Consider the following 12,251-nt stretch of genomic DNA (forward strand, 5'->3'; position numbering starts at 1 on the left):
TGTGTGTGTGTGTGTACATGTATATATTTGAGATTATTAGAAAATTACATCATTAACCCCCTTTCTTTTTTCCTTCCAGCTCCTCCCATGCACACACATCCTCGATGTCTTTCAAATTCATGATCACTTTTTCTTTGATCATTGTTACATATATACACATATAAACATACAAGTCTAACCTGCTCAGACCATATAATGTCATTGTTGTGTGTCTATGTTTTCAGAGCTGACTATTAGGTATTGGATAACCAATTGGTGTGCTCTTTTCTGGGGAAGCCACTTCTCCCACTCTCATTATTTCTTAGTTGCCCATAGCTCTTTGTCCGTGTTGAGGCCGCATGAGCTCTTCCTCTTCCACGTTAGCGTCTGTTGTGACGTCCTTGTTCAGCTCATGTTTAGACAGCAGTGCTGGTGAGACTTCATGGGCGTAGCTTTTCTGATGTTCTAGGAGAAACACTCGCAGCAAACTCCCCTTTCCCGTCTCTTAAATCTTACAGCTCTCTCTTCTGCAGTGGTCTCTGAGCCTCGGGCGACTGAGCTCTGCATTTGACTGGATGTAGTTTTCTGTAGTGAGCTCTGTCTGTTGCACAGAGAAGTGTCCTCAAATGGAAAGAACTAGCTTGTCTATGGGTACAAGGATAAACATTTAGAATGTACTTAGAGATTATGCTGGGTTAGTAAAGTATCCGTTGTAGGGTCTCCTGTGAGATCCATGACTTTACCATCTCCAGGTAGTTGGCTAGGTTTCCAGTACCAAAATGATTTGTTAAGTGGACCTTCAGTCCAAGTAGAGAGCTGTGGGTTACTGCCAGATACGTGGGCCACTCATGCACCCTCGGGGCTATGGTGCCTTACCTGTTGTTCCTGTGGTTCATAGGCATCACAGCTAGGTAGGCTTATTAGTTGTTTCCCTCCTTTGGAAGCTTGTATGGTGCCTTTTGTTCATTCAGGTCAGTTCCAGCTTAGGAACCTTTGTGCCGTTTCTGAAGTGTGTGGTATCGGCAATAGGGATTTACCTTCTTAGAGTGTCTTGGGAGTCTCCTGGACAACCCTGACCAACAACTCAAAAGAGGGCTTCTCATGACTGCTGTTTTCATTAGATAGTGTATTGCTCTTGGGGAGGGAGGGAACTTTGTCAGCCCAGATGGGATCTTAATTCTCAATCTCTCTCCACACATACACACATATATATGCATATACACACATACACAATGTGCTATATATTATATATTATATATACACATCTATATCATACATGCATATACACATATTTATGTGTATTACAGGTATTTTTAGGTAGACAGTTAGTAGTATGGTTCCTTATGACTTTTTCAGACATATTAACTGTTGTTTCGCTCTCCCCTCTTTCTTCTCTATTTATCTCTCTTCCTTGCTCCCAAATTGGAACCACCCTGTTTTTCCCATCTGGCCTCTCTATTATCCCTTGGCTTCCCACCAACCTCCATGGTCCATTTTTATTTTCCTGATTTCTGCAGCTACTCAAGATTTGGAGTTCAGATGAGAGAACACAACATTTGTCTCTTTGAGTCTGGGTTACCTCACTCAGTTTCTCTTCTAGTTGCATCCATTTACTTGCAAAGTTCGTGATTTCATTTTTCTTTACAACTGAATAGTATCCATATTGTGTATGTACTAATCTTTCCTTGTCTATTAATTGGTTGTAGGGCACTTAAGTTGTTTGCATTTCCTGGCTGTTTTGACTAGAGCAGCAATGAGCATGGCTGTCCACTGCTGTTCAGCACTCGCTTTACCGGCCAACAAGGCTCTCAGGTGTTGTTTACTAGGAAGATTCAGATAACACAGTTACTTCGCTGTATGAGCAGAGAGCTGGATTTTTACCAGGCTTCTGTCTCCCCCGCCTTCCTTCCCCTCTTCTCTGTCTTGTCGTCTTTCAGCCTCTGCCTTTTTTTTTTTATGACAGTACCTCACCAGCTAGCCTTGAACTCTCAAATTCAAGTTCTCAAGGGCCAGGATTTCACCTGTGTACCACTCTCCCTTGCCCGGCAAGAAATTTTACTTATTGGTTTAAAAATATACATTTAACTAGGGGAGGAGGAAATTTTTTATTTGATTTATTTTACTTTGTGTGTGATTGTTTTGCCTACATGCATGTATTTGTACCACGTACATGCGTGTTGAAGCCCTTAGAACTGGGTTTACAGATGGTTGTGAGCCACCATGTGGGTGCAGGGAATTGAACCTAGGTCCTCTGTAAAAGTGGCAAGTGCTTTTAATTGCTGAGCCATCTCTCCAGCCCAAGAATTTGCTTTTGAAATAATTATTTGTGAGCTCTGTGTGATATTTTTTGTATATGTATATATCTACCACAATTGTTGGTAGCCTGCCAATAGTTAATTACTGGCATGTATATTGATAGCTGTAATTCTGGTTGCTGATTGCTTTTTATTTTCTGTACTGTTCCAATGCCTTTTAGTTTAAATTGTTAACTATTATACTTTGTCTGTTTCAGGTTGGGAAGTCTCCAAAGGATAGATTATGCCGAAGGGTGAGTAAGTCTCCCTGTTAAACCTGCACTCTGCATATCTTACTGTATGAGTGAACTTTGATTTCCACTGTTGAGATTGACCTCTGTGGAGATAACAAAAAACAGAGAGTACTGCATTAAGGAAATAGTTGTGATCTGTGGTCCCTCAGTTTCCCTGTCTTGATTGGCAGCTAGCATGTGTAAGTCATAAGGTTCGTTTGGTTTGGACTCTGGACTGGAAGCAGCAAATTGCCATCTCTGCCTGGGTCTACTCTGCACTAGCATCTCATAGTAGAGACATCTGACCTCACCTGCAGGCAGATTATACCTAGACTGAATAACCACTGACCTCAGTTGAGATTCTGATCACGCACACTGCGACTGCTGATCAGTAGTTTCCCTCCAAACTGTGACGTGTTCTTCTTACATATCTCTAGAAATGTGAGACACACAAACTGTGACGTATTCTTCTTACATATCTCCAGAAATGTGAGACACACAAATTGAACTCGGGAATCTTACTCCCAGAGTGGCAGTGTGGCTGGAGTTAAGAATGTATGTGTGCAAGTACGCACACACACACACTCTGAGTTATGTACTCTGAAGGTGTGAAGAACCGAGTGATTGTTGGCTTTAAAAAGATTGTCCACAAATGCAGTAACTCCTCACACAGGCCTGTAGGAGGGGTCAGTGGGAACTATTTCTTGCCAGAAATGTGAATTTGGTATTTAGTTGTCAAATAGGAAATTCTAGTTTTATTCAGGTAATTCAGTTCAGTGCCTTCAAGATGCCATGAAACCAGCAGCCCAGGTTGTTTCTTCAGAACTCAGAACATGTTGGACCACGTTTGTGTATCTTACCATATCCCATGGTTAGTTGGCTAGCAAATGCTTTAGCAAATTGAAGGATCTGTAGTTACTGTGCACAGTCTCTCCCCCTGCCCTCTGGTGGTGCTACAGATTGAATCCAGAGTCTTACATATGCTAAGTATATGCCCAACCACTGAGGCACACCCTCACCCCAGACATTAAGATTGAAAGTAATAACACTAATGTCACTAGTATCACATTAAAGGCTAATATCAAACTGATCGATGCTACCAAATCCTCTGGCAGGAACTTCAATATCTAGTGACTTCAGATTGTATTCAGTGTAGAAAAGCAGGCAAGTGGACATGCTGGAGTCTCTTGTTTCTCTGATAGTACACAAGTTTTGATGGGGGTCATAATGTTCCTTTTTGAGAACAGGATGTGGGGATGAGTGACACAGCAGTGACATCCTTCCTCGGATCCTGCCTGGATCTTCTTCAGACTTCACTGGAGGTAAAAGGCGTGTGCACGGTGGGGCATGCCTGGAATCCCCTCTTGGGAGGCTGGGATAGAAGGACTGTGAGATTGAAGGGCATCCAGGGCCTTGAAGTGAGACTATACACACACATACACACGCGTGCACACACACACATACACACACGCGCGCGCACACGCACACACACACACAGCATGTGCTCCCCCCGCACCCTCATTCGAGTGTCTCTTTAGATATTAAATAATCTGAAAATCATTGAGCTTAAATGACATGATAGGCTTATTTACCATTTTGTTGTACAACATTATTAGTGTATATTTTGACTTTAGCCTCAAAAGTGATATTCTTTCTCTCCCCCTCTCTCTGAATTGTATTTCTGTGGTTTCTGTTAGAAATAGGGACACAAGCTGAGTTTGCACTTTGGGATACTGCCATTTGTAGTTCCTGTTCTCCAACTCCTGACACAGTCTTCTGTTCTCAACTTCCACAGGCTGACATTAGCAGGGATGAAATGCAGATGCCAGTCCTGGACACTGAGGATGCCTGGCTCTCCGTGGAGGGCCCCATCTCTATAGTGGAGCTGGCGCTCGAGCAGAAGCCTATCCACTACCCACTGGTGGAGCATCATTCCATCCTGTGCTCCATCCTGTATACAGCCATGCGCTTTTCTCTCAAGAGTGTGAAGCCTCTTGCTCTTTTTGATAGCAAGGTGAGTCCCCAGAGGGTTTCAGAGTTGTTGGCTAACAGGTACATGGGGTTCTTACTGAATGGTATATCTTCAGTTCTTTAGTGGTTTGTGGAATATGATCCACTGAGTCCCAGCTCCTTATCACCTACCTAGTTCCATTCTTCTGATTTACTCATGACATCCTTCTCATTCTGCATATTCTCCCTAGATACATCCAGACTCACTCATACATCTGATGAGTGTGCTCCTGTTCAGTGCCCTAGAACTCATCTGGAGGCCCTCACTCCTTGTTGTCGTGACTTCAGTTTGCTTTCCCTTGAGTTCCTTGGCTTGAGTAATTAATGCCACCCTTTGTGCACTAGTACATACTACTGAGGTTGCTTCGTGGAGGTCTCAGCTAAAGGGTCAACTAGACTGGGGAGTATGATGTAGCTGTGTCTGTGGGATGACTCACTTGACCACTGGGACCTCTCGGGGAGTGAACGGCACACCAAGGCAGAAGCAACAGTTGTTTGGAGCCCAGTCTGGAATATGACTGGCTGCCACCTGTCTAATCATGTTTGCTGGCGGTCAGCAGGCCACAGTCCAGGGAAGGAGTTCTAGATGAGTGGAGTGGCCTTAAAGGCTGCTGCAGCTCAGGTGCTAGCGCTAGGTACCAAGTTAGATGAGGAGAACACCATGAAGATCAACTATGAATTACTCGTGCTAAAGTGCTTTCTCACATCTCTCCCTAATGTTCCCTACTAGTCCGTAATCACCAGGTGCTTTTTGTTCTTGTTTTTTGATCTTTCTCTTTTTAGGGGAAGAATGCATTTTTCAAAGACTTAACTTCAATTCAGTTATTACCTAGTGGAGAAATGGATCCAAATTTCATTTCTGTAAGACAACAGGTAAGTCAAATACTGGATTCAGCTCTTACTTAGAGGGGATAACAGAGCTGTCTCTTATAAAAACAGCTAGTTTCCTTAATATATGTTCCTTTACTGCTATCAAAGCAACTTTAGAGTCAGTGGGATGGCCCAGCAGGCAAAGGCACTTAGTGACCTTAGTTGGACCTCCAGGACCCTCGTGGCAGAGAGAGTTGACGCCTCCACATTGTTGCTGTGGTGTGCACATAAACACACACACACAAACTTTAAAAATTAAAAGGCCATGTGGTGGTGGTGCACACTTTTAATCCTAGCACTTGGGAGGCAGAGGCAGGCAGATCTCTGAGTTTGAGGCCAGTCTAGTCTATAGAATGAGCTCCAGGAGAGCCAAGGACATACAGAGAAACCCTGTCTCAAAAAATCAAATAAATTTTTTAAAAAATTAATTTTAATGGAGTATCTCTGGTTGACACGAAGTTGTGTATGGGCGGGGGGAGGGGGTGGGCTGCCGTACTCCATAGCACTGAGTACGGGGAGGACAGCAGCTCTGTGCAGCCACTTCTTCCACGTCACATGAACTCTTGGGCTTGCACTCCGGCGACCGGGTTATACAGCAGGCACTGGGTTGCTGTAAATGAAAAGTACTGACAAGGCAGTGCTGTGCTTCCTATCTTCAAGTTCTTACTGAAAGTTGTCAGTGCAGCTGTCCAGGCCCAGCATTCTGTCACCAAGGACAAAGAGCCCTCCGAAGAGGCAGCAACCACTCATTGGAAAGACCACAACTGGCCAGTTCTGGCTGTGGACTTAGCTCATCACCTTCAAGTGAGCGAAGATGTCATTCGAAGGCATTATGTGGGAGAGCTGTACAACTATGGAGCTGACCTCTTAGGAGAGGAGGTAAGAGTGACCTGTGATGTCATTCCTGGGGCTCGGGCTATGAAACAGACAGCTGAAGGAAGCAGTAAACGAATGTTAAGAGTTGGATATAGTGGTGCATGCATTTGGAATGTGGAGGCAGGATAACAATATTAAGGTCATCCTATCTACGTAGGCCAGCTTGGGCTGAACGAGACCCAGTCTCAGAGTAAACAACAAAAGAATAGAAAGCTGTAGCCAGACTTGTGCCTGGTGCCAGGTTCATATAAGAGTAAGGCTGCTTGTGGAACTGGAGGAGCAGAAAAGCCTGGACAATTCTGTACCAAGCGACAAAAAGTGAGCAGAGCCATGGCTAATAGGAGCCTCAGTGGATGGAAGAAAGTGATAGCTGAACTGACCTCTCAAGGGGAGGAGGCAACTAGCCACTCAAAGAGCTGAGGGAACAGTGCCTCAGATGGAAGAGCAGAGTGCAAAGGTCCTGAGATGGGAACCAGCTTGGCAAGGTCCAAGGCTAAAAAGCCAGTGTGTCTGCCAGGCCTTGTCAGCAGTGAGTAAGGGTGGTGGTAGGCATCCACTCGCCAGCAAGAGTGACGAGGGTGAGGCTAGGATGATCCCTTTCACTTGAAGATAAGATATTGTCATACTGAACTGAAAACTTAGGTAACAAACAAAAAATAGCTGAAGAGCAAAGATTGCACATGGTCATTCTGAGAGCTGAAACAGCTCTCCACTCACAGCCTCCAGGGATTATTTCTCTCCTGATCATCCTCAGGCCATTCTGCAAGTTCATGACAAAGAAGTTCTGGCATCTCAGCTGCTCGTGTTGACAGGGCAGAGGCTGGCACATGCACTTTTCCACACCCAGACAAAAGAAGGCATGGAGCTGCTGGCCAGACTCCCACCCACACTCTGCACCTGGCTGAAGGCAATGGTGAGTGCAGGGCAGAAGCAGAAGGCCTCATGGGTGACCTTCCTTCAGTGAACTCACAGCAAGCAATGCATTTAGTGGGAGAACTTTCATAAGAAAGCTTAAGGCAGTCACAATTATTTGAGAGCATGAAACTAAAGGAGTTTTGTGTTCCGTTCGCAGAACACCCAGGATCTTCAGAACACTGATGTGCCAATCGCCACAACAGCTAAACTAGTGCACAAAGTAATGGAGCTCCTGCCAGAGAAGCACGGGCAGTACAGCCTTGCCTTACACCTCATCGAAGCTGTGGAAGCCATGGCTACTTTATGACAGTAGTCCAAAGTCCTGCGACCACACCAATCACTGCATGTCACTTTACACAGCAAGATCTGGAACTTTTTGGAATTTTTTTTTTTTGTATAATAAATAAATATATTACTTTTAAAAAGTGCAATCCTGGCTAAATTCCCTTTCTTCAGTTGAGACTGAAGATAAAATACATTAACTGGGCTATAATGAATACAGATGCTTTACTGTTATTTTTTCATTCAAATAAGTAGCTTTATTGTTAAACTTTGTATTGTGACTGATTATAATTTGCAGATTTCATTCTTACTGTAGTATTCCAGTTCATATCCAGATGTCTCCTGTGGGATGAAGTGTCCATGCAGCTTCCATCAGCATGCCAGAGACTCAGCCACAGCCCTTTAGAACATGCAGAGATGTCCTGCTGTACTTGCCAGAATTGGGAATCAGAGATGTGAACAATGCATCAAAATCAACTATAATGTAAATCAAGATTTACTCTTTATTTTGTCAAGTTCCAAAATTGTATCCACATCAGGTAGTTGTAAAAATGTATTATCTTGTAAGACTATGTAAAAACAAAAGAACAAAGCAAAGATTCTAAAATATTTAAAGTCCAACTTTATTTTTCTTCCAAGTGTTCAAAATGTCCGTTTCTGGGACGTGTTCGTGTTGCCTGTCCTAGGAGAAGGACAGAGAACATGCTTCGTGCTGTGACAGCCTTAGCAAACCTACCTCACAACTGGGCGGAGAGGACAAACTGCAGCCAGTTCTGTAGCCTGTAGTGCCTAGAGCAGGCCAAGCGCTAAACAGATGTGAGTCAAACGCACCTACCCCGGGCTGGCCAGTGCTTGGCTCTGCAGACCAGCAAGTACTTACTGCGGTGAGACTATCTCTGGAATGTAGCCATACAGTGCAACTGTGGTGACTGCCATGGTCACAGCTGTCACAGTAATCATTCCAATGGAGGGAAGAAGGCAACTCCACCATTGTGAAGGTTGAGAATGTCCTTCAGGGACACCCAGTAAAAATCTGAACCTGAACATACACAAATGTGAATTCTTTTCCATTAAAAAGTCAGATCTAAGATCGTGGCTGGCTAAAACTAACGCTGTTGGATTTCACTAAGAGAAATGTTTCGGTGTTGCCCAGGTGGCTGTGAGGAGCTGCATGCTGCGATCTCTGTGAGCACAGCTTGACTGAGATGATACCGCCCTTTCCAGAGTCCTAGGAGGCCCGTTCTCCCCAGGCCCTGAGTACTCTGGAGTGGACACTGCTAATGGTCCTTTTACTCTAATCCCATTACTTGTTTTGGGCGGGAGATAGCTTCTATTTTTTGAGGATAAAATTGGCTAAATATACTCTGGTAGATCACATAAGAGAATTAGAACACAAATTAAGTCTCTAAGTTAGATTTGTCACCAAAAAATGTAATACACATAGAATTTAAAAACTAAATCCTGAGTTTAATAAAGGCAGTAAAATATTCTACTTTACTAAGGGCTTTTAAAATAAATCTGATAAAGAAAAATTAACATTTATGTATCCATTCTCTAACAACAAAGTGCCACAAATAAAGGAATTAGGTTCTAACGGGGCTGGTGTCCCTGCAACAAGGGCATGGCATATGCCCTTAACCAGTAGTGTTTCCCTAGATACCCCTTCTCTCCCTTACAGTTACACACTTTTTTATCCTGCTAAGGAAAGTGTTCAGACAATCCTAACTTCTCTACCCAGGCTGTGCTTAGATGTAGATGTGGAGGGGCCGGGATGATGTAGATACAGCAGTACGTTACATAGGACGTGGAGGGGCCGGGATGATGTAGATACAGCAGTATGTTACATAGCACCAGGCTTCCCATGCTTCCCACTTTAGCCAAGAGACACAAAGAGGTCATCTGTAGTGTGAAGCCTGTTGCATTTAAATAGCTTTTTAAAATGATTACTTATGATTTAAAATCATAGCTAACTAAGACTTAGTAACCATAAGCTTACATTGATTACAGCATTCACTTAGAAGTTACTATGGTCCATTTCATGAAGAAACAAGTATTCTTACAGTGCACTACAGCAATAGTGAAAGCCCTCTCACCTCACAGGGATGGGTTTACGAGGCAGCTAGATTGTGCTTAGATTAGCCATCCTTGAACGATCAATCCAGTATTGGATTGCTCACAAAATGCTCTATAATTTGTCTACTGTCAATGTATTGTAAGTAAATTCTGTACATACCATTATTTTCTGTGTCTATTCATTATTGTGAACTTATGTATATTAGTGAAATAAATGTTCAGCTTTTATGTTCTTTCCTCGACATTCATAAATGTAAGACAAAGACTTTCCCCCTCTTGAATAAGTTTGATGATGATCTTCTCAGTATGTTCCAAAATCCTGCTGCCTTAGAAACTTGATGTTTGCTAATGTGCAGAATGAACTGACCCCTTCACCTTATGTGGGCACACGACTCTTCCACTCCCCTGCAAAGTTACACGCTCTTCATAATCCGTAACTTCTACACCACCGCCAGTTGGGAGTTTCTCAGAATGCCTTTATTTTCAGACATTATAGAATTTAAATACTGAGTCAAAAAAGTTTCAATAAAATATAAAACATTTCTCTTTGGCCACACTGAAAGTAACCATATTCAGTGCCTGACTCTGAAGAAGTCCATCATGAGTGTGAGTGTGTGTCTGTCTGCTCTGTATACATGTATGTCTTCATATATGTATTTCCATGTATGTTTGTATGTGCATATATATAAATCTTTTAATTACAGGAAATACTCTTTTACCCCTATCTTTCTCTTTTACCATTTACTCTTCCAGTCCTTACCTAAACCTTGGATTTCTTTCTAGGGTTCTAATCAGCACTGAGGAGGGTTCTTGCTCAGGGAGCTGTTAACATCAGAATGTTATTTTGCACCAATGACCTCTGCACACCGAGGACAGAGAGTATCTGCAGTCTCGGCGGTGTGCTTCCAACATCGAGGACACTTTTCTTTGGCAGTTGGTACGACAATGACTTTATACGAAGACTCCTCACGAATGTCACCACCTTGAAAAGATACACAGAGCATCTCATTAAGCACACATTCGGCTTGCACTGTCATTCCTCCGCGGTCCAGCGAGCGCTCCTTCCCAAGGCTTTCTTCCTCCCTCCTTTCTAGCATGGCCCAGGTTTTGCCCCATAACATTAATTATCACTAACACAGGATTGAAGAACAGATGACAGACCAAATGCTTCTCATCCAACTCAGAGTCCTGCATTGCTTAGAGCTGGCCCTGTTCTTGACCTAGATACACAGCTGATTCCGATTTTCTTTCGTGCCTTTTTTTTTATTTTTTATTTTTTAAATATTTATTTATTTATTATGTACACAATATTCTTTCTGCATGCATGCCTGAAGGCCAGAAGAGGGCAACAGACCTCATTACAGATGGCTGAGTGCCATCATGTGGTTGCTGGGAATTGAACTCAGGACCTTTGGAAGAGCAGGCAATGCTCTTAACCGCTGAGCCATCTCTCCAGCCCCGCCTTTTTTTTTTTATATATATGTAGCCTTGCCCTCACAGAGTGAGGCCTCCTCAGTACTGGAACTAAAGCTGTTAAAATGCCATGTTATAGAGACTGGCAATGCCACTAGAACTTCAGGTACGCAGAAGAAACCGCTTTCTCCATGCACCATTCCAGTCAATGAGGAGGAGTCGAGGTGAAGAGCTCTGTAGACAGTGCACAGAGTCCTGTGATAGACACTCCAGTAAATCTTACCAAACCCTCTGTAAGAGTGGCTAGAGTGTTTTAATTCTGGATATTCATAAAAGGAAATTTTAGAATCTACATAGGAAGGGTAGTGGATCTGGACAGTTTTAGGCACTATAAATCAGAGGACAACACAAGAAGGAAAAAGACTCATGGTGACTCAGTGGGTGAGGAGGAACTATCACTAGGGGCTTGACTTCAATTCCTGGAGCCCCGAGAGCTGGCTCAGACTGTCATTACAGTAAGCCAGCGCCACGGACAGCTTCAGTCCTTGCTCACTGCTCTCACCCTCTAGATTGATGAGGAATGTCCCTGTGAGCTCAATCCCATCCGCAGCTCTCTCCCGCGGCTCCTGAGCCAGCAGTGTTGTCTGGGAGGCCATCATTAGTTCATTCAGCTGAGACGTGCTTGAGGTCTCCTCAGCTTGGAGCATCTGGAATGCATGTGAAACCACTGTTCAATTCACATCTCACCATCAGCTTTAGTGTTTTACTGGAGGATACACTTTTGCTTCACTTTGAAAACTATGGCTCCCCTCAAATCCAGATCTATATACTGTTTATTAGATTTAGTTTGCAATGAGTAAGAGATTAAGTTACCCAAAATTCTGCTATCTTTTTAAGAGCCTCGTTCCTCTAATAGGAGGGACTAAGATAATGTAAACAATAAGGACCTGCTTTCAGTGCAGCACATGGCGGCAATCTGAGTACTACAGCCTTTCCACAGTGACAAGGCCTGCTGATAAGCACTTTCAATATTTTTTTCCTTTGTAATTTTGATCTTCAAGATGAGTTTGTGAATTAATTTAAATATTCCTTTAAAAATGAAAACACGAGACTCAGATAATTTGGCACATGAGCATGCATGTATGCAGGGGTAGGAAGGTGGGTAGCTGTCAGGATGATGAGCATGTGTGTATGCAGGGGTGGGGAGGTGAGGTAGCTGTCAGGATGATGAGCATGTGTGTATGCAGGAGTGGGGAGGTGGGGTAGCTGTCAGGATGATGAGCGTGTGTGTATGCAGGGGTAGGAA

At 43.5% G+C, this 12,251-nt stretch overlaps 2 protein-coding genes across 3 annotated transcripts in view; one reads left to right on the top strand and one right to left on the bottom strand.

Moving 5' to 3' along the window:
* Positions 1 to 8,068, top strand: part of Rab3gap2 (RAB3 GTPase activating non-catalytic protein subunit 2) — an 81,217-nt gene extending 73,149 nt beyond the window's left edge. For both annotated transcript variants that reach the window (XM_005348830.3, XM_005348832.3), the window contains exons 29-35: positions 2,492 to 2,527; positions 3,754 to 3,828; positions 4,302 to 4,520; positions 5,300 to 5,389; positions 6,047 to 6,265; positions 7,017 to 7,175; positions 7,335 to 8,068. In XM_005348830.3, coding sequence (XP_005348887.1) covers positions 2,492 to 2,527; positions 3,754 to 3,828; positions 4,302 to 4,520; positions 5,300 to 5,389; positions 6,047 to 6,265; positions 7,017 to 7,175; positions 7,335 to 7,484 — 948 coding nt within the window. In that variant the 3' untranslated portion in view covers positions 7,485 to 8,068. The remainder of the gene's footprint in view (positions 1 to 2,491; positions 2,528 to 3,753; positions 3,829 to 4,301; positions 4,521 to 5,299; positions 5,390 to 6,046; positions 6,266 to 7,016; positions 7,176 to 7,334) is intronic.
* A 1,919-nt stretch (positions 8,069 to 9,987) lies between these two features.
* Iars2 (isoleucyl-tRNA synthetase 2, mitochondrial) overlaps positions 9,988 to 12,251 on the bottom strand; it is a 38,484-nt gene continuing 36,220 nt past the window's right edge. Inside the window, exons 22-23 of the mRNA XM_005348833.3 lie at positions 11,508 to 11,652; positions 9,988 to 10,514 (exon numbers count right to left, since the gene is read on the bottom strand). Coding sequence (XP_005348890.1) covers positions 10,372 to 10,514; positions 11,508 to 11,652 — 288 coding nt within the window. The 3' untranslated portion in view covers positions 9,988 to 10,371. The remainder of the gene's footprint in view (positions 10,515 to 11,507; positions 11,653 to 12,251) is intronic.

This window comes from Microtus ochrogaster, chromosome 6 (assembly GCF_000317375.1).
Source record: "Microtus ochrogaster isolate Prairie Vole_2 chromosome 6, MicOch1.0, whole genome shotgun sequence".
Lineage (NCBI taxonomy): Eukaryota > Metazoa > Chordata > Mammalia > Rodentia > Cricetidae > Microtus > Microtus ochrogaster.